We start from the raw sequence: 23,309 nt of genomic DNA, 5'->3' as shown, positions 1-23,309 counted from the left end.
GTTTTAAATGAAATTATTTTACATAGATGAGTGGTCATCAAAATATTGACATTATTATTCAAATGAAATTTTGTTTTTTTTTGTGTGTGTTTTTTTTCCTGCAGTGTTAGGAATTGAACCCAGAGGGGTTTTACCACTGAGCCACATCCCTACCCCTTTTTATTTTTTATTTTGATACAAAGTGTTGCTACATTTCCAGGCTGGCCTTGAACTTGAAATCCTCCTGCCTTAGCCTCCTGAGTTGTTGGAATAACAGGCATATCACCACACCTGTCTTGAAAAGTATTTTTAAAAGCCCTATGTAGATGTTGACATTTTGATCATAATTTTAGCTTTTCCAAGAGACTACAGGTTGTTTAGGAGTGTGTATATTGTACATGTGTGTTTGTGTGCGTACTATTTTCTCTTGGTTTCCAGCAACTTTTCTATCTTACATTATTTAAAAAAAAAATCTCTGTCAATTTTTCATATACATTTAGTTCTACTTAGTTGAATGAAATTTATTTGGCAATTACATAATTTGCTGCCTATAAATCATGCCTGAATTTTACCTTGGTTCATTATTATTTCTTCATGAAAACAAAATTGAAGTTCTTTCTGAACTTTTATATGTATCTCATGATAACCAGGTATACAGGACATTATTGTTACATTTTCATGTGAGGAAACTGATATACAGGGTGATTAAGTAACTTGTCCAGTTTTGTCAAAATTTGAGTGCTTTTAATGTGCTGTGATTTATATATTTTTACTTTTATCTAACTGCAGAACAGCAGAGCATTATAATTCTGGCTGTCATAGGTCATCTCAGTGAAAAGCCTGATTGTCTAGTGTATACAGTTGTATAAATAGCAAATTCTTTCTGCTTTTTCCTTTTCATTTCTTCTTAGTTTCTAACTGTCTCCTCTCTTCTTTTGAAATATTATTTATGTGACTGATGGTCTTATTGAAGGTTGAAGGAAGATAACAATAATAACACTGCCATGATTGAACACAGGGGCTGTTTACCACTGACCTATATCTCGGCCCCACATATTTTTTTTTACTTTTGAGACATGGTCTTGCTAAACTTTTGAGGCTGATCTTCAACTTGAATTTCTCCTTGTGCCTCAGCCTCCCAAGTAGCTGGGATTATAGGTGTTCACCATCATGCCTAGCTACTTTTTGCTTATTTTGTTTTTTCTCTGCCTCCAGAAAGGTTTAATATAGTCCAGTCATAGTTGGGTCCAGAAAGAGTAATATACATGTACTTATTCTTTTTAAAAAATATTTTTTAGTTGTTGCTGTACCTTTACTTTTTATTTATTTATATGTGGTGCTGAGGATTGAACCCAGTGCCTCACATATATTAGGTAAGGGCTCTGCCACACACTCTGGACAAGTGTACTGCCCAGCCCCACATGTACTTATTCTTAAATATGTATTTATGTTTACATATTTATGTTCATAGAATTGTTTCACATAGATATCTTCTTAGGCAGCAAATGCTTCCATAACATTTATGGAGTATATTTCAGTTCTGTAAATTGAATCTATTTAATAGCCTTCAAACAGGGTTTGGTAAACTACACCCTTAAGGTAATAGTTTTCAAGGATTTGTTAAATATATTTTTACATAGAAACAATTTGCTATTTATAAACAAACCTTATCTGTTAACTTATTATCCTTTGATATACAAGCTATAAGTTAACATATGAGGTTTGTTTGTAAATAGCAAATAGAATCTCTGTTTGGTTCTTATTTCTTGAGGAACTTACCTTTGGCCTCCCTTTCCTGGAAGCCTTTTTTGGCTTCCCCCTTGTTTATGCTCCCCTTATTCCCAGCACATAGCTGTGTCATTGCATTTACTTTATTATATAATAATTATCTGTTAACTAGATGGATAGCTTCTTATAGTTAGAGACTATGCCTCATTTATCTTTTTATCTTTAATGCTTGGCATATTAAAATTCCCAATAAATATGTGGAATAAATGAAGAAAGAGTAAAATAGTTCTCAGCACATTTGGCAAAATTTTGTTAGCACTAACATTTAAAAGTGATTAAAAAATCTGTTTCTCTTTGAAACTCCTCCCGTACCCCCATTGAACCCAAAGGTGCTCTACCACTGAGCTTTGTCCCCAGCCCTTCTTAAAGGGTCCCACTACATTTCCCAGGCTGACCCTAAACTTGCCATCTTCCTGTTCTTAGCCTCCTGAGTAGCTGGAATTACAAGAAGTCTGTTCTTTTAAAAAATATTCTGACCAGGCACTGTGGCGCATGCTTGAAATCCCAGCAATTTAAGGATGAGACAGGAGGATTCGAGTTTGAGGACAGCCTCAGAAATTTTTATCAGGGCCCTAAGTAACTTAGCAAGACTGTCTCAAAATTAAAAAATAAAAAAGGCTGGATGTGGCTCAGATATTCAATTTCTGGTGCCTGAAAATATTCTATGATATGGACATTTTGGAAATTCTAACTGAATCTTCCTTAATCTTATTGAATTTTACTTTATAATTTCTAAATATCTTAAAATATTATTACTTGAGTGGTGAAGCTTTATTTTAAAGTAAATTTTATAACCTTCTAAATACCAAAATTTTAACAAATTTAGATGCTTTGCATTTTAGATGCTTTAACATACTCATCTGTTAAATGTGGTAACATTTAAATGGAAGATTAGGCTATAGACTTAAATACTCTTTTCTTCTTTGTGCTCACATGATAAATAATTTATGTGTGGCTAGCTTTCTTCAGGGATACCTGATTTTTAAGGACTGACTTTAATATTTCTTCATCTGTAAAAGAGGGTTTGTAATAATACTTGCCTCATAGGACTTTTGTAAAAATTAAGTGAGGTAATTCAAGTTAAGTACTCAGCACAGGATTTGGCACATATTAATCACCGATTACATGGTAGCTATGAATCAGTTTTACAGGACTTATTATGGAAAACAATATATACATCCATTTACCTTTCCCAGTGGCAGTTTAGTAGCTTTATTTTTTTCTTTCTTTCTTTTTGGGAGGAGTGGTACTGGGGATTGAACCCAGGGATGCTCTACCATTGTGCTGTTTCCCTTGCTCTTTTTATTTTTTATTTTGAGACAGGATCTCACTAAATTGCCAAGACTGGCCTTGAACTTATGATCCTCCTGCCTCAGCCTCCTGGGTGGCTGGGTTTACAGGCATGCACTACCACACCTGGCTCAGTTTTCTTTGTCTCATTTTTATCTGGAATCAGAACAGTTCGAGATGTAGGATTTCTGTTTGTTTGTTCAGTGTTTTTCTTCCACCAGAAGAGAGGAGTTTTTTTCTCAGGAAACTGAGAACGAGGTTATGTGCTTCTATTTCTCTGGTCCTAGATGATCAACTTGGAGTGAGTTTCTTTGTTACTTACCAGGTTCTTTGTTTTAAAACATACACACACGTACATTGGTGACCTCTCTAGTGGTGGCCAGGGAGTAACAAGGAAGAGCTACAATCCATAATCTGTAATCTGTGCATACCTGAGCTGGCCATTATCACTTGGATCCTGAAATAGGGGAGAACCCTAGAACACTTTTAGTCCAAACTGGTATATGTTGCTTTATGGCTTTCATTGCCATAGGACTTTTTGCATAAAAGCAGCTACTCAGTTCCTAACTCCGAGGGTCAAGAGGATAACAGGGGGCCACAGCAGAAGCGTTCACGTCGCGGCCCCTGTCAGATTCTGATGAATCTGCGAATTCTGCTGCACATCTCACCCAACCACTCAACTCAAATAACAGTTGAAATAAACAGTAGCAAAGTAGACTTATAGGTATTTTTTATGTTCCAGTAATGCTTCTAGGTGGATACTAGATCATTTTAAGTCGCTCCCTAGTCATAAATGGGATGAGCTGAGTCACTGAAGAACACACAACATATACGTGTGTGTGTGTATATATACATACACACACATTTATATACACACACACATATATATATATATACCAAAAATTTGTCTTTTATATATTTATAATATATATATGTGTGTGTGTGTACACACACACACACACACACATAAATTATTCATCCATCAGGAGCAATGGGAGACATAAGAAGATGCTGTTTATAGATAATATGTTCAGTAATTATCCGTAGATTCCTGAAGGAGTTTGAAGACATCCTCAGAAATATGGCACACATAAGATAGATGACATTAGTTATTTGGCAATAAGATTGCTTTTTAAATTTTACTGCTGTCTGCTTTAGGTTTAATTACTTGGGTCCTTTAGTAGCTCCTGAATGGAACAGCTAGAGCTTTGACTTTGCTTTCTTACAAAAAAAAAGTTTTTAAGAGCTGGTCATGGTGGTACATACCTATAATCCCAGCAATTTAGGAAACTGAGTTAGTAAGAGGATTGCAAGCTTGAGGTCAACCTCAATTTAGCAAGACATTGTCTCAAAATAAAAAATAAAAAGGGCTAAATATTTGCCTCAATGGTAGTGCAGTCCTGGGTTCAATTCCCAGTACGCCTCACACTAGTACACACAAAGTAATTAAGTCTTATATCCTATACATAAGGTTGATGATTAGTAGGTAGTATCATGGTTTTTGGTAAAACATTAAAAAGGCTTTAAAAAGTAACTTTATTGATATAAGTTTACCTTTAAAAAAATTTTTTTTTAGTTGTAAATGGACACAATACCTTTATTTTATTTGATTTGGTGCAGGGGATTGAACCCAGTGCCTTACGCATGCTAGGCAAGCGCTCTACCATGGAGCCGAAATTTTGGCTTCTATGTTTTTAAATTATAGAATTATGTGTATTTATAAAATTGTGCCTCAGTATTCAATTCTGGACCTATGTTTGTCACCCCAAAAAGAGACTCCATGCTCTTTGCAATCAATTCTCACTAATCTACTTGCTATCTTTATCGATAATTTGCCTTTTCTGGACATTTCATGTAAATGGAATCATACAATATGTGATCCTTTGTGATTGCCTTCTTTCATGTATCATAATGTTTTCAAGAAGTTCATCTATGTTATGGCATCATAGTATCAATACTTCATTTGTTTTTTTAATTTTAATTTTTAAAAATTTGTTTTAATTAGTTATACATGATAGTAGAATGCATTTCTGCGTAGATGGGATATAGTTTCTCATTTTTCTGAGTGTACATGTTGTAGAGTCATTTTGATCATACAGTCACATATATACGTAAAGAAATAATGTCTGGGGCTGGGGATGTGGCTCAAGCGGTAGCGTGCTCGCCTGGCATGCGTGCGGCCCGGGTTTGATCCTCAGCACCACATACAAACAAAGATGTTGTGTCCGCCGAAAACTAAAATAAATAAATAAATATTTAAAAAAAAAAAAAAAGAAAGAAATAATGTCTGTTTTGTTCTACTATCTTTCCTATCCCTATATCCCCTCCCCTCCCCTCGCTTCACTTCCCTCTACCTAATCTAAGCTATTCTTCTCTAGTGCCTTCCCCCACCCCCACCACACCCCCACCCCACCCCCACCCCCACCCCCACCACACCCCCACCATCACCACACCCCCCGCACATCTTTATTGTGATTTAGCATCCACATGTTAGAGAAAACATTCAGCCTTTGATTTTGGGGGATTGGCTTATTTGGTTTAGCATGTTATTCTCTGATTATCCATTTACTGGCAAATGCCATGATTTCATTCATCTTTAAATTAATTATATATATAAAGAAAATGTGATATATATATTCATCTGTTGAAGGACACCTTGGTTGCTTCCATAGTTTAGCTATTGTGAATTGAGCAACTATAAACATTGACATGGCTGCATTACTGTAGTATGCTGATTTTAAGTCCTTTGGATATAAATTGAGGAGTGGGATAGCTGGGGCAAATGGTGGTTCCATTCCAAGTTTTCTGAGGAATCTCCATACTTCTTTCCAGAGTGGTTGTATCAATTTGCAGTTCCACCAGCAATGTATGAATGTGCCTCTTTCCCCACATCCTTGCCAATGTTTATTGTTACCTGTATTCTTGATGATTGACATTCTGACAGGAGTGAAATGAAATATTAGTGTAGTTTTTATTTGCATTTCTATAATTGCTAGAGATAATTGAACACTTTTTCATATATTTGTTGATCAGTTGTGTTTCTTCTTCCAAGAAGTATATGTTCAGTTCCTTTGCCCATTTATTGATTGTTTTTTTTTTTTTTTTGGTGTTTTTTGAGTTCTTTATATATCCTAGAGATTAATGCTTTATTGGAGGTGCATGTGGTAAAGATTTTCTCCAAATCTGTAGGCTCTCTCCTCACATTATTGTTTCCTTTGCTGAGAAGAAACTTTTTAATTTGAATCTATCTCATTTATTGATTCTTGATTTTACTTCTTGTGCTTTAGGAGTCTTGTTAGGGAAGTCAGATGCTAGGCCGACATGGTGAAGATTTGAACTTATGTTTTCTTCTATTAGGCGCAGGGTCTCTGTTCTAATGCCTAAGTCTTTGATCCACTTTGAGTTGATTTTTGTGCAAGGTGAGAGAGGTTTAATTTCATTTTGCTACATATGGATTTCTAGTTTTACCAGCACCATTTGTTGAATAGGCTATCTTTTCTCCACTGAATATTTTTGGCACCTTTGTCTAGTATGATATAACTGAATTTATGTGGGTTTGTCTCCGTGTCCTCTATTCTGCACCGTTGGTCTACAAGTCTATTTTGGTGCCAATACCATGCTGTTTTTGTTACTATAGCTCTGTATTCATTTGTTTTTATTTGGTGAGTAATATTTCATTATATGAATATACCATAATTTGTTTATCTGTTCCTTGGTTGATGGCATTTGGGTAGTTTTTGGTTCTGGGAAACTGTGAATAAACTTGTTTTATACCTTTGTTATAAACACCCATGTGCAAGATTTTATGTGAACATGTATGTTTATTTATCTTGGGTAAATACTTAGGAGTGGTCTGCTAAATTTTGAAATTAAGCTTATGTTTAACTTTATAAGAAACTGATAACTGTTTTTCCAAAGTGGTGGTACCATTTTGCATTTTCACCAGCAATTTTTGAGAGTTCTGGTTGTTCTGCATCCTAGTCAACTTTTGGAAATGTCAGAGTTTTTTGGATTTTTAAATTTTTAATTAATTAATTAATTTTTTGGTACTGGGAATTGAACACGGGGGCACTTAACCACTGAGCTACATCCCCACCCCTTTTTATTTTTTAAAATTTGAGATAGGATCTCACTAAATTTCTTAGTGCCCCACTAAGTTGCTGAGATTAGCTTTGAACTTGTGATCCTCCTGTCTCAGCCTCTCAAGCTGCTGGGATTACAGGAGTGCACCACCACACCCAGCTTGGATTTTTTTTAAAAAAAAGCCTTTATAATATATGTGAAGTTTTTGTTAGTTTCAAGTGAAAATTATGCAAAATGAAATCACCAGAATGACAATTTAAATATGAAACAAGCATTTACTATATATCTACCATGTGCTAAGCTCTTTTGTAGTAATGGGAATATAGAAATAAGATATACCTCTGCTGCCATGGGACTTACAGTTTGTTGAAGGTGACAGGCACGTAAAGAAGTAAATATGATATACTAAGTTAGTGCTGTTACCTGGAGTCATGTTATATGGGGTGGAAGAAGTGTTTAACTGGATGTGTTTAGCTGGATGTGGTCCATGTTGTAGAAGGATTTTGATGTTTATGATCAGTAAAAAGATAAGAATATGAGGAGCCACATGTACTTTCGCATCATGTTTAAGGCTAGGTTTTGGTAGCAAAGGTCAAGCTCCCTTTACATTATTATATCTATAAATGCCTACTAAGCTACTTGTGATAATATCCTGCTGGCTAACTACACAATGACTTGAAGTGACATCAGCTAATTACTTTCAGAAGTCACACTTGCACAGTAACCAGGGGAAGGGAAAACTTTAAGTTGTAGTCACTGCTTTCTTTTTACCTTTATGTATCTTTCTGTATCTGCTCATCTCTGTCTTTTACCTAGCACACTGCCAAACCCTATAATCATTCTTTTTAAAAAAAGTGCTTATGTACTACTCAACTATGCACTATTTACCAGAGTCAGTAGCAGCTGCATCAGACATTTGCAATTTTTATACAGTTGACCCCTCTAGAATTTTCCCTGAGGGATTTGGCCTCAGTATGTAGGGTCACTTCAGGTGAATAAGGGATTCCAAGAGCTGTGTTTCCCTGTATCTGATATACTGAGTCTCTTATCTGATCTGCCTGACCAAAACCAATGTGAAGAGCTGTGAAAGAAGATTAGGACTGTGGGGAACAGGAAGAGACAAGACAGAAATGTGCTTCCAGTTGAGTCATGCTCACCTAATTTTTGAGCATCCTTCAGAGCAAGTGAAACTATTCTCAGTTTTTTTTTAATCTTTCCAGAATCTTAGTTAGCTTGGTTTGCTATTACACTGCAAGGAAAAGTGTAATCTGATAAAGAAAGGTTAGGTAATATGAATTAGTCATCCTCAAGCAGAAAAAGATGGGACCAGGGTGTGATGATGCATGCCTATAGTCCCAGCATATCAGGGGGCTAAGGCAGAAGGAGTGCAAATGCTGATGCTGTAGTTTAGTGGTAAAGTACCTGTGAGTTCAATCCTTAGTACTGCCAGGAAAAATAAATGAAGGAAGGAAGGAAGGAAGGAGGAAAGGAAAGGAAAGGAAGAAAGGAAAAAAGGAAGAGAAAGAAAGAAACATTGGGACATGCCTAATCTTATTCCAAGCTGTATTAAGGGTTTGTGAGTATTTTTATTGCATTGAAGACAATGTTTAACAATTTTAAGGAATATTAACATTCACAGCAAATTTAGTTTATTCTCTCCACTCCCAACAGAAAAGGGAAAAGTTTCAATTTCATAAGGACTTTAGGTTAGATGTAAGGAGCACTTGCTTGCCCTTGTGTAACTGAAGGAGAGTATAGATTCACCTTTTCCAGAGGCCTGTACTTTATTAGTAGTCTCACTGGGGATAGTTAAAACCCTCATTCCTTTTTATTTTTTGCCCTTATTTTTTTTAATTTTTTTTTATTATTTTGAGATAGAGTCTAAGTTGCTGAGGCTGGCCTCAAACTTGTGATCTTCCTGCCTCAGACTCCTGAGTGCCACCATGCCTGGCTACAATATACCATTGATTGAGGACTTGATACTTGAGAAGAAAATCTACATTTGAGAAGCTTTTTTCCCTTCCTCTCAGGTTAGTGAGGTTAGGTTTCCCCTTTCTTTGGAAGCAGTTTTAATATTAAGGCAAATGTATGCTAGGCTGCTTGCTACTTCAGCAAAGTTCAATTTGATATAAAAACCTCTTGCTTTTGACAGGTTGTGACAAATAACAGCAGTAATTGGTTTAGAAGTACAAATTCCTAGACTTCTGCTCTGCAATACTTTGGAAGTTTGTTACTACTGATCTAATTTAAAATTCATCATGGAATCCTGTCTGTTCTTTTGGTGTTCCTAAACAAATTCTGTACTTGAAATCACTTCATGTTGAACTTTGGAGTATTGTCTCTTTGGTGAGGCAATCAGGGTGACAAGTTCCACAGATCCTTTTCTTTCTTTGTTAGAGGTATCCTTCATAGACACTAGGGAGTGAGGAACCGTAGTGCCAAAGTTGTGGAGGACATAGAAGAGATGCAACTAAAGGCCTAGAATAGAAATTTTGAGAAAACTGAGGGATGGGAAGAAATTTCAAAATCAAATTATTTTATAAAATGTGTAGTTGGATGATTACTTGATTTCTCTTAAGGAAGTTAACCTTGTATTTACTTTGTAGGAAGGATGTGTCTTTGATAAGTGGGGGAGATAGAAGTACATATCTATTATTGGTTGAAGAAAGCAAGTTTCACAACAGTATGCCCACTTTTATGTTTACAGGAAAAAATAATATAAGACTGAATGTATTTTCTATAGGTACGTATATAGAAAAAGAATCCCTTGGTATTCATGGGAGTTGGTTCCAGGATCTCTGTGTAGATACCAAAATCCACAGATGCTTAAGTCCCTTGTATAAAATGGCATAGAATTTGCATATAACCTGTGCATATCCTCCTATACTTTTTGTTATCTCTAGATTACTTATAATACATAATAACAATAATGAGAAATCTGTAGATGTTCAATACAGATGCAGTTTTTTTTCAAATATTTTCAATTTATGGTTGGTTGAATCCATGAATGTGAAATCAATACATATAGAGTTCCAACTCTGCATTTTTAAATATTTGCAAGAATACATGCCAAATATATATAGTGATATGGAGAGTGGAAGAAGACATACAGCATTTTTCAAATAGTATGTACTATGGTAGAAAGTAAGAACAGTAGGGTAGAAACTTAGAAATGACTAGTTTTATGATTTCTTGGTGTTATAATCATTTAACTTTGAAATGTTTTATCTATGTATATATTAAAGTCATATGATGAATAGAAAAGCCTTCCTTCAGGAATTCCTCTTTTTGTTTTTCTGTATTATTTTATAAGCATATCTGTCCTTTCCTAGCCCTTTCAGATATCTTCTCACCTTTTGATTTTTGGTCTATTCTATGTCCCATTCTCCCCAACTATGCCCCCAATGTTCATGAGACACACTGCAGGTAATCAGGGTGGAAGCATTGGAATATTATTGGCATGGACATGAGAATCATAGACAGGTTCATATCCTGATTTCTGATCAGCTTTGTGACTTTGAGCAGTTATATAACTCTGTGAGCATGTTTTCCCCTCTGATTCAGAGATAATACCTACCCTGCAGGGTGGTGTGGTGAGGATTGAGAAGCCATCATAGTTAATCTTATCATTTAGTTCCAGACCTACTTTAATTTTTGCAGATACTGTTGATCTTTGCAGTCTTTTACTTCGTGTCTCTAGGAGAGAAAAGACCTGGGTATAAGCCAGAAATTGTATAAAGAGGTCCTGGATTCCTCTCCCAAGTAAAAGGCAGGTAAACTGGGCATGGTGGCACATACTTGTAATCCCAAGATTTAGAAGGCTGAGGCAGGAGGATTGCAAGTTCAAGGCCAGGCTCAGCAATTTAGCAAGACCTTGTCTAAAAATAAAAAGGACTGGGTATGTAGCTCAATGATAGGTACCCCTGGATTCAATCCCTACTATTGAACATAAAAGAAAAGAATGAGTAAATGGGATGGGCTAGTAGTACAGGTAGACTCGGGCCGTGCTGGTGAGTAGATCAGACTGCTTCTTGAGGTTAATTGTCACTTGAACAAGAGTAATTCACCAAGGGCAAGTGAGAGATTGCTTATATGGCAGAGTGAAGTCAGAGAGACCTCTCTGGATCATGTTAGGATTAGGCTAAAGGGAGTGAAGGGTGTATGTGTAGAAACACTTAATACTGAAGAGAGTAGGAGGAAGTCAGGAAGGTGGTACAGTAAAAGTCCTTAAGAGCTTGTCTGGATTTGACTAAATTTGAGCCCTGCCATTTATTAGCCCCATAACCTTCAGCCAGTTACTTAATCTGTCCAAGATTTGCTTGCTTAATTTATAAGATGGTGCCAAAAGTTACCTCCTTTATAGAGTTGTGAGGTAATTTTAAATTCTTGACAAATTTATTAATATTAAGTCAAGCAGGGAAAGAAAAAAAAAGCAGTGATTATATAGTGGGGGTGGGCTGCTCCTATATATATAACTAACTGATAATGTCTGCCATTGATTATCTTTAAAGAAAAAGAGTCAGTAATGGGATCTATTATTTATAGATGTCCTAATGCTTCTTGGTGTGCTTGCTTGTTAAAAGCAAACAAACAAAAAAAGAGAAATATTTTCTTTTTGCTTATATTGGGAAACAAAACTTACAAAAAAAATCTAACAGGTAAGTTGCTACTTATGACTTTTATAGTTGAACGCTAAATTGTGGCTGCCTTTTCCCTGTACATGATTTCCTTTGAATTTCACTACAGATTTTTCAGTTTCTCTGTACTTTCTGTTCTGTGTCTTGCTGGATTCCTGATTAATCAGTTATTTCAGCATCGTTTAGTACTTGTAAAACAAAAAAGATGAATGGTATGCAGCAAATATAAATTGATGAGGCATGAATGGAATTAATTTTAATGAGAAAATAAGTCTCTTAGAGGACTGAAGTTTTCTCAGTTAAGAAGCCTATGACAATTCTGTCATGCTTTTCACATGGCATATGTCTTTATCTGTTAAACATAAGTGAACTCTGCTGGGTTAGCATTGTGACCTTCTGAGGATTTAAATCTGTGTTCCAGTGTTATCACAGAAGTCTTTTTGAATTATTCCTACTATTATAGTAGGTACATAGTACAGATGCCTTGTTGTACATTCTATCTTTTAGTACTGAAAACAACCATGAAGAGGGAATTATCATCCCCATTTTGTAGATGAAGATGACCAAGGCTTAGAAATTTTTTCAAAGTGACATGTCAGTTAATTGGAGAGGCAGAATTTGAAAATCAGATTTTGATTCCAGTTTGTGCTTTTTTTTTATGGTACTTGGATTGAACTCAAGGGTGCTTAGCTTAGCCTCAGAGCCACATCCCCAGTCCTTTTTATTTTTTATTTTGAGATGCTTCACTAAGCTGCTTAGGGCCTCACTAAGTTGCTGAGGTTGGCCCCAGGCTTGTGATCCTCCTGCCTCAGCTTTCTACCCACACCCTGCCAGTTTGTGCTTTTAAAATTTAACTCACCAACTGCCTGTCTAATCCATAATCAGAAAACTACAAAGCTGGCTTTCTGCAAAATGGCTGGCTGTTTATTGATGCTGCTTCTCTTCTATTCCCTTCCTTCAATTTACTTCCCAAGTTTACTGAATAGAATCATGTGTAGAAAGTAAGTGTTAGTGCAAGGCTGGATAAATTGTACACTGTAGTTTGATTTGATTTGGCTGTTGAGATGTATGTCTTTTTTTTGTTGTTGTTGTTTTATTTTTTCTTGGTAGTACTAAGGATTGAACCCAGAGGTCTCTTACTACTGAGTGATACCCCTAGCCCCCCCTTTTTTTTTCTTTCCTATTTTGAGATAGGGTCTTGTTAAATTGCCCCGGCTGGCCTTGAATTTACAGTCCTTCTGCCTCAGCCTCCCACGTTGCCAGACTCTTGCCTTTCTTAAATAAAGCAATCAAAGTCTATTTTATAGAATTACCTTAGGCCATAAACTACACTTCCCATTAGGTTTAGACTTGAAGAACTTGTAGCTTATGGTCTCTGGTGGGCTGGAGTGAAATATGGTGGAACAGGGTTTTTTTGTTTTGTTTTGTTTTCCCCTTTTTCACTTAGTTTGTAGTAGCTTTCCCTTTTCAAATTGTTTTTTACTTATACATCATGGAAATACTACTTTGAGTTAAAATTTTTTTATTAGTGCTTTTCTGAAGGTAATTTTAGTACTTTGGTCACATTTTTATTAGTGTATCTGAAGTATGGAATTTATCAGTCATAATATTAAAGATATCCATTACAATTACATTAAAATGATAATCACCTTTTCATTCTTCAGAGAAGTGAGTCTGTTTGTAAACTGAGTACTAACATTGTGGTTCTCTGGGGGTGGGAGAAATTTCTATTCATTTAACAATGGAGGCATGGGGTGGAAGGTAGAGGGCAAAGCTAATTCACTTGACCCTTTTGAATTTACTTTTTCACTTCATTTGAGAGAAAATCAGTGTCCATTAGTGAGGCATTGACTTTATAAAATATTAGGGAAGAGGATTCAATTTAATTAATTTTGGAAACTAGAATTAAATTTAATAGGCCAAATCATTAGTCTTAGTGAAAGGAAGGACTGTGTTTTTAGAAATATCTTTAACTTTCATTCATGTCATCAATCCACAGCAGGAAGCAAATAATTTGGTATTTACTTTATGAAGTAATTTTATGTATCGTCTTGTTCTGTGTTTTTATTTTTAGGACCGGAGTAGGCCTTATGACACTTTTAACTTGCACTCCTTGGAGAACTCCTTAATGGATATGATAAGGACTGATCATGAGCCTCTGAAAGGTAAACACTACCCTCCCAGTGGCCCACCAATGAGTTTCGCTGATATAATGTGGAGGAATCATTTTGCAGGTTAGGAATCTTCATATGTCCATTCCTTGCTTGGTGTTTTAAGCAAAAATCAGCTTTTTAATAATTGTGATTTTTTTGTTTTGTTTGTTGTTTGTTTTGTTTTGCTTCTGTAAAGCTTTGTGGAATGTATTTAAAATTGATTTTTGTTTTTAACCTGGGTTCAGCTACCTGCAATAATTAAGGTTGATTGCTTTATTCAGTAATGTCTGGAAGAAGCATGTGTGGGGTAGCTGAGGTCATGGTTATAGCATGAGACCAGAAGATAAATTTTCTGAGCTTTGGGCATTTGGAAACCTAAATTTGCATAGTCCATTTAAGTCAAGGTATACTGCAAGGAAGTATGAGATTTAGTAAATCAGTCTTCAAAGACTACATCAGAAAGCTTTGCATAAAAGGATTCCTTTTAATTAGAGTATTATCACTTTCCTATAGGAAGTATTATAACACAGATTTAAGAACAGCCAGTGACCCTTTGCATAGTTTGAAGCTAAACCACAAGAAAGATGGCTTAAAGTATATAAATGTTTTGGGTTAAATATAAGGCAGAGAGTCTAAAGGTCAACAATATTAGGACTTCCTATTTTAGAGTTCATATAAATTTAGGACAGATGTTTCATTCATCATTACATATCATTCCTTTTATGGATTATAGGATTTTTAGGTACCCTATAAAATTTTAAATACTAATACAAATTTTCTGTGGAAATACCCCACTTAGGTTAGGACCTAAATATATCTGAAAACTGAAGAGTTTGCCACAGGGATGCCCATCTAATGTGAACCTTGGTTCTTTCTAGGCCTTTATATAGGGTGTGACTATGAACATCTGACACTTACTTCTTCAAGACACATCACAAGTCCATTCCATCATTTTCTTTTTATACTTATGATTTTCTGCTGATTTTCTCAGTTTCCAGTGAAAAGTAGTAGTTAGAGTAGACTATAAAGAAAGTAAAAGATTTTCAGAAAAGCTAGATATATATTTTTAAATATTTTTAATTGTAGATTAACACAATACTTTTATTTATTTGTTTGTTTATTTATTTTATGTGGTGCTAAGGATCAAACCAGTGCCTCACATGCACTAGGCAAACACTCCACCACTGAGCTACAACCCCAGCCCCAGTAAAGCTTTATTTTAAGGCCTTCAGAAGCAGGAAAAAAAAACATTATTATGTTTAGTTATTGTTACCACATCTTTCTTCAGTTAAAGATTAAGTACCTGGTAATTTAAAGCATAATTCACTTAGAAGTGAGAAAGATGTTTAAAACAACAACAACAACAACAACAAAACATTCACAGTCTATTTTGCATTTTTAGAATATTCTAAGCTACATATGCTACATATGTCATCCTTCTCTACTATAAATAGCTATAAGCCTTTCCTATTTATTCTAAAATATTCAAGTCCTGTTCTTTTATGCACACATGTTTTATTATGGGCTGTATTCTTTTTGACTTGCAGTAAAAGATTATGAAAGGTTATTAGATTGTAGCCTAAAATAATTTACCAGAATTTTGTGTACTTAGGTTAAGCAGAAGCTATTATGTTCCATTGAGCAGTTTGTTTCATCGAACTGGCATAGTGTAAGGAGGGAACCTCACTTGGGGTGATATAATACCTGATTCCATTTGTGGTGGTCTTTTTTATTGCAGGCCCAACTACCTCTGCATAGCCTTCCTTACTAGCAGTTATGAGGTTTTGTCTATAAAAGCTTGCTGCACTGTGCTTATAATAAATATATCCTAATAAGTTGAAAGACACTTCATGCACACTTTCTTATAGCCTCCTTATGGTTGCAGTTTCCCAGTTCATCATACTAACTACCACAGTGATTTCATATAAATGGACTACTTTCTTGTGATCAGTGATATCAGTATGTCATTGTCCTTTGTGCTTCCCGGTGTTTGGGCTTCCTGTTTTCCCTTTATAGCCAGGGGAGTTTTAGATCTGATTTATAGCATCACATTTGATCCTTATCACCTATTACCATAATGAATGATACTTGCACCTTAAAATGTTTTAAGTAATTTTAGTTTTAAAAAGTAGCGAAAACTGTTAGAACTAAAAGGTAACTAACTAACTAAATATATAAATAAAACATTGTGGCTAGCCATGGTGGCTCATGCCTGTAATCTCAGCTACCCAGGAGGCTGATGCAAGAGGAACACAAGCTCAAGGCCAGCCTGGACATCTTAGCTAGATTCTGTCTCAAAATTTAAGACATTAAAAAGGACTGGGAATGTAGCTTAGAGATAGAATGTCCTGTGTTCAATTCCCAGTACTGCAAAAAGAAGGAACCAAGCAAGCATGCATGCGTTGTGATGGTGTGTCCTTTAGTTTTCTATTTCCCATATAGTAAATATTATCCATGTTTCTCTTTGATCTTTATAATTTCTTAATAGGACTTATATTGGGACTTGTAGGTTGTTTACAGTTTTTCCTTTATTATAGATAATGCTACCATGAATGAGTTCAGACATATAGCATGTCTTTAAGGTAAATTCATAGTGATGGTCTTTGGGTCAAAAAATGTAAACAAATACATGGATTAAGCTTTAAGAGAAGTATGGGGGCTGGGATTGTGGCTCATCGGTAGAGCCCTCGCTTACCATGGGCGGGACCCATGCTCGATCCTCAGCACCGCATAAAAATAAAGGCATTGTGTTGTGTCCATCTACAGCTAAAAAATAAATATTAAAAAAAAAGAGAAGTACAGTAGGCTAGGGTATCTACTGTGTGACTTCTCTATGGGCATGTCCAGAAACACTTTTCTCTATTCCATCCTATCTTCAGTGTCCCCTGCCTACACTTCAGCCTAGAGTCTTCTTATTCCAGTTGAATATAGGAACACTATTTTAATGGTCTCAGATCTCAAGTATAGGGTGGTGGAGTTTTGTTTTCTTTGTTTTTGTAGCACTGGGAATTGAACCCAGAGCCTCCCACATGCTAGGCAAATGCTTTACCACTGAGCTTACACCCCCAGCCTTTTTTTATTTTATTTTGAGACAGAGTCTGACTAAATTATCCAATCTGATGTCACACCTGTGATTTTAGTCTTCCAGGTGGCTAGGGTTACAGGTGTGTGCTACTGAGCCTGGCTAGTAATTGTCTTTTGTATGTTTCTTTGTCTTGGTGGTTTTTCCCCTAGAGCTCAATTTACTTTTTCTTCAGGGGAGGAAAAAAAAAAAAAGAAAGAAAAAGTGCTGGTGATTGAATCCAGGGGTACTCTATCATTGAGCTACATCACTAACCATTTTTAAAAAATGTTTTTATTTGAGACAGGGTCTTGCTAAATTTGCTGAGGCTGGCCTTGAACTTGCAATCTTTCTGCTGCAGCTTCTGGAGTTGCTGGGATTACAGGCATGTGCCACCATACCCAGCTGATCTCCGCTCTTATTTGTAGTAGATTGAAGGGAAAGCCAACTCTTCTCATAACTATGATGATTAAGGGGATTTCTAGTGTTGAAAGAAGTAGGATAAGAGAGGAAAAGGGCTAGGGATAAAACTCAGTGATAGAGTGATTGTGAGCATAGATTTCATCCCCAGAATCCCCACCCTCAAACATACACACACATACACAGAAGTGATGTAGTGGCTTACATCTGTAATCCCAGTGACTTGGGAAACTGAGGTATGAGGATCACAAGTTCAAGACTAGCCTCAGCAATTTAGTGAGACTCTTAGTAACTTAGAACCTTTTTCCAAATTTTAAAAGAGGGGCATGTAACAGAGTGGTAAATCTCCCCTGGGTTCACTCCCCACTATTCCCCTGACCAAAAAAAAAAAAAAAAAAAAAAGGTAGAGGGAAGATTCATCTCTATACAGTCTTTATAGTTGTCCCCTGACTTGAAAACCTGATTTCATTAGTCATATTCTCCGTACTCTAGAATAATAAGGGAATACCAACTTCAGTGTGCTGGCAGAGTTGGTGATACTGGGAAGCAAAGATCCTATCCTCTAGCTAGGGAAGCACAACATAGCAGGCATCTAGTCAGAAAACAGGGAGGGAGTCACTTTTGCTTTATCCTGAGCCATTTCCTTAAAACAAAAGATCTGGCTGACTGGGAGTAGGGCCTAATGAAGAGTTTTAATAATATATTTGAATTTTCTGTTCCTTTGCCATTTGTGAAACTTGAAAAATGAAAAGAGCAGGTATCAGTTAAGAACTGATATTGAGGGTCTTGCTTTTCAAAGGTATACTAAAACAGTCTGAGGAAAAACCAGCGTATCTTCTGGTAATAGTGCTTTAGGTACATTTAAATTGACAGAACTTGGAAGGAGTGAATGCTATCCCTTTGTTGTTATAAAGGCATTTTTTTATTCATCACAATTTAAATTTAGTATTATAGAGACTTTCACAAAATTGTCCCCCTTTTTTGGAATTTTGAGATTTTCTTGTAAGAAAAATGCATCTTCACTACATTTTGATGACTGACTTCCTGGATGTTCTAGAAAAATATATTGTCTCTTTACTTCTGATGCTTGAATCATTGCTTAGTTTTATTTTTGTTATCTCTCTTTAGCCTATCAGTGCATCTTGTATAAAATTAGCAGATTCCACCAGTGGTAGAGCTTTGCCAGTAAGCATGAGGCCCTGGGTTTGATCACCAGTACCATGTATAAATGCATACAAGTGCACATGTGCACATATATACATGCGCATGAGCATAGGCACACACACACACACACACACAGAGAACAGATTCTGTAAACTATTAGGGGACTGGTTCTGAATCAGCAAGAAGTGATTTTTCAACTTTTTTTTTTTTTTTTGTACCAGGGATTGAACCCAGGGTGCTTAACCACTGAGCCACATCCTTAGCCCTTTTTGTTTTTTTATTTTGAGACAAGGCCTTGAATGCAGCCCATGCCCATCAACTTTTTTTTTTGAGACCGAGTTTTATTTTGTTGTCCAGGGTGGCCTCAAACTTCCTGGGCTCACGCAATCGTCCCATCATAGCCTCCTAGGTAGCTGGGACTACAGATTTACACTACCTTGCCTAGCTTTACATATAGCATTTTAATCATCTGACAGTTCTAAAAGAAAAGGATTTAGAAATTCTGATTTATTGTTCTGAAGTACAATCTTAAGTGAAACAGAGGCACAAAAGATTTAACAGTTTGCTGAAGCCAGGTGTGGTAGCATTGTGAGATTGATGTGGGAGAATCACTTGAACCCATGAGTTTGAAGACCAGCCTGGGAAAAATGCTGAAAATTATTCATTACTGGTAGGTGAAGAAACTAGGAATTAAACTTAGGCCTAAGCCTTTTACTTTGCTGATTAGTTATTTGGGACATCTTTAGAATATATAGTACCAGAATGTAATGATTTCCTTTAGAGAAATTTTTTAATTTTTTTCTATATTTTTACATATTGTATATTATAGATACATTTTCTTTTTTATGAATATGTTTTCTTAAGGAATATGTTGCCAAATTTTTAGAAAAAAGTGGTGGGAAATAATATTCAGTAGAATATACATTTTACCTTATAATCTTTTTTGGAATATAGCGCTAATATGTTGTTATGTAAAGCTCTCTGAAGGTGGTGATTAGAGGAAGGTACAGCAGTTTTTCCCCAATTTATAACGTATTGCACAAGTAAAGAAATGAATTTCATCATTAATTTTGAATTAATAAAAATTCCAAGTTTTATTTTGGACACATTCAAGTTTAGTTTTAGTTGAACTCTGAAACTTTAGTCTTAATAACTAGATTTTAAAATATAAATGTGAATTAAGCTTATGGAACTGACTTTTACAGTATAAATAACCATTTATAACCCTTTTCTCTAAATTCTCCCTCTATCCCCTCTCAACCTTATTTATCAGGTGCTATGTAGTAGGCAAAGTGGGACATAGTCTCAGATTTCCACAGCATCATTTAACTCAGTAAAACCAAGTATGCCTTCCAGTTTTTGAAACCTTATATTTTGCACTATACTTAAAAGATAGCTAGCTGACAAGAACAATTTAAAAATAGCAGACCATGGACAGGTGACAAAATGTCACACTGGCAGCACCAGACTGCATTAACAAAAATCACCAGATGTCACACACTTGATTCTATTTTCACAGCTGATTAAACAGCAGTACTTGTTGGACAAAAGGAATAAAAAAGAAATGGCCTCATCTGAATTTGGAACTAGTTTTCCTTTTGCTGTTATATATTTTCTTTCTTGTCTGAAACCCCTTAACAACCATAAAAATGAATACATACAACATATTAAGAAAGAATATATAGAAAAATTCTAGTCTTAGAAAAGAAACCATCCCATATGCACACTCCCTAAATTGGAAGAGTATAAATCAAAATGATAACTGTGCTTGTCTTTAATGATATAAAATCTTCATTTTCCTGTACTATCTAATGTATCTCCAGTGAAACTGTTGCATTTTGTAATCTAAACATTAATTTTTGAAGAGGTAACTAGCTTGCAGAAGCCATAAGTGAGTTTATTTATTTATTTATTTATTTATTGCAGTTCTGAGGATTGAACCCAGGGCCTTACACTCACTAGGCAAGTAATCTGCCACAGAGCTACAGCTCTGATCCATAAGTGATTTTACCAAAACAATACAAAACAAAACATAACAAAACAAAAATTACATTTAATTGGAGGGGAAAATTAAATTATATTTAAATAATTGGTTATATGGTTCTGGCATTGACCCCAAGGTTTTTTAAATAAAAGCATGTGTTGTTAGCTTTCATCCACAGATCCATTGAAGTCAAACAGAATTAGGGAGAATACCAGGAAAAGTAAAAAGTGCTTTGCTTTTCAGCAATTAGTGATGCCTTCCATCTGCAAAACAGTGCCTAAGGCTCTTGTTTTGCTTCTTAAGAAAGATTGAATTGGAAGTAATCAGTACAGGACAGAGAATGATAATTAGAAAATAACCCAGCTTCCTTCCAGTTCAACTGTCTAAGCTGAAAAGTTCTAACCTCTTATGAAAAGAGTCAAAAAGGATCTAAGTTTTGAGTGATGAAAGCAGCACCCCTTCAAGTTTGAGAATATTTGTCCATCCAGAAATATACAAAAATTGTTATTTGGTGTAGTGGCTATAAACTACATAATTCTTTCCTACAAACGTAGACATACGGAATAAAAGAAGTTGAATGAGGATCAGTTGAATTTGTGCTTTACTTGATTTCTTTGATAACCCTTTATTATTCTAGTAATATTAGGGAACCTAGCTTTGTAGGAACTACACCCTTCTCTGAGTCACATCTAATATTCATGTATATTAGTATTTGGTAGTCAGGATTCTGGAAATAATGGAGGAGAGAACACTGGTATAGCTAATTGAAGCCAGAATGTAAATTGTTCTTACTGAGTCAAAACCCTGTTCTGGTGACAGATTCTTCTATAATAGTTTCTGATGAAGGTGATGGTAGGAGATAGCACTCATTACATATAGTATGAACCATAATGTTCAGGGACTTTAAAATGACTTAAAAATCAGAAAACATAACAAGGCATATGGAACATTTGCATATGTAGATACATTAGGTGTATCTTCCAACAATGGGGTACTTTTTGAAATTTCTAATAATTAGCTTCTAATAAATACGAAAAGGTCTGAAATCTATAAAAATAGGCATGGATTTTCTGTCAAAACCATTATAATGGATTCTGAATAGGAATTTTAGTATATTATAAATGCTAGCAAGATAGTCTCCACAAAACTAGGACAATTGCAATATTCTTTGTCCTAATAAGATTTAAAATAATAAAAACAAAATCATTTTTATTGAAATCCCTGTAAAATGCTTACTGGCAAATTAGAAAAATTTTATTAGAATTCATAAATTGTTGATGATTTTTCTGTTCTTACATACACACACACACACACACACACACACACCAATGCAAGTGATACACCTACACTTCTGAGGGATTTGATTTTTATACACTTTTTGTTGTTTTGAGGGAGCTGAGAATTAAACCCAGGGCTTTGCACACACTAGGCAAGTATTCTTCCAATGAGCTACACCCCCAGCCCTTCACTAATTCTTAGTATGAAATGACCTTTCACAAATTATCATAGAATATTTAAGAAATTAGGATGTTTTGTTTAGGTTAAAAAAACATAATTTTTTCCCTAGTAATTTATAATTCCTCCTTTTTATTCGAGGCAACTGCTCTGTTTCTTCATCTGTGATGCTTTTCTTTTGGGCCAGAAGAGCTTGATGATGCTGTTTTTCCTCTAATCTTCAATAACAGAGTTTAATACCAAGTAATAATTGTCTCTTGCAATTATGTATAAAATCATATTCATTGTAAAAATCGATCGCTTTTACTTTATCTCCAGCTTTCTGTTAATAACTGTTTTCTCCCCACATATATGCTTGACATTTTTAAATTTAAATAGTGGTTGTGAAATAGAGTTAACATTTTCTGAGAATTTCATAATCCTTGACATAACTGGACATTAAAACCTCAAAGAGCTAGGTATAGTGGTACATGCCTGTAATCCCAGCAATTTGAGAGGCTGAGGCAGGAGATTGCAAGTTCGAGGCCAACCTCAGCAATTTACTGAGGCCCTAAGTAACTTTGGGAAACTCTGTGTCAAAAAATTTTAAAAAGGGCTGGGATGTAACCCAGTAGTAAAGTACCCCTGGGTTCAATTCCCAGTACCAAAAAACAAAAACAACAACAACAAAAAAAGCTCAGTGGTAGAGTGATTCTCTGAATTCAGTCCTCAGAACAGCAACAAAACAAAACCTTGTAGAACCAAGTTTATACATATTAGCTTTAAAAACTGTTGTGTTAATAACTGTTTTGTTGAAAGAATTGGTCAAAAAATTTTACCAAGTACACTTTCCCCCATACAAGATACTGTGTAATTTTTCTATTGATATATCCACTTCTTGGTCTCAAATAACAAATGAAAAAAAATCAAATATCTACATCTTTCACTTTTATCCCTAAGGGTCATTAGTTGAAACTTCTGATTCCAGCTCATCATCTAGTAGACCAGAGGTTTCGAAACTCTGTGAAGGGCTAAAAAGTAAATACTTTAGGCTTTATAGGCCACATGGCCTCTGTCGCATATTATTATTTGTTTTTGTTTGATTTTGCAACCCTTTAAAAATGTCAAAATAGTTCTTAGCTCAGAGACATACAAAAACAGGCAGCTGACCAATATGGCCAAAAATTTTCAACTCCTGTAATAATTGTAAGAATAAAGGTCTGGAAATTAATATTATGCCCAAGGTCATAAAACTAGTTAATGATGGGGGAAGCATAAAAACTCTATGTATTTTTAAACCAGTAATTTTTTCCCCA

General features: G+C 35.3%; 1 protein-coding gene across 8 annotated transcripts in view; it reads left to right on the top strand.

Annotated features, from left to right (window-relative positions):
* The window catches only part of Cpeb3 (cytoplasmic polyadenylation element binding protein 3), a 206,331-nt gene that overhangs the window by 54,885 nt on the left and 128,137 nt on the right, over positions 1 to 23,309 (top strand). For 4 of the 8 annotated variants that reach the window (XM_058581085.1, XM_058581082.1, XM_046450018.2 and 1 more), the window contains exon 3: positions 13,852 to 14,011. In XM_058581085.1, the coding sequence (XP_058437068.1) occupies positions 13,852 to 14,011 (160 nt within the window). Of the gene's footprint in view, positions 1 to 6,933; positions 9,171 to 13,851; positions 14,012 to 23,309 lie in introns of those variants that run through there. The other 4 variants (XM_058581084.1, XM_058581083.1, XM_058581087.1 and 1 more) reach the window with 3 other exon arrangements.

This window comes from Marmota monax, unplaced genomic scaffold, assembly GCF_021218885.2.
Source record: "Marmota monax isolate L192 unplaced genomic scaffold, Marmota_monax_Labrador192_F-V1.1 WCK01_AAM20220418_F8-fsc00004, whole genome shotgun sequence".
Lineage (NCBI taxonomy): Eukaryota > Metazoa > Chordata > Mammalia > Rodentia > Sciuridae > Marmota > Marmota monax.
Note: the sequence above shows the minus strand (reverse complement) of the source record. Positions and strands in the feature narration are given on the sequence as shown.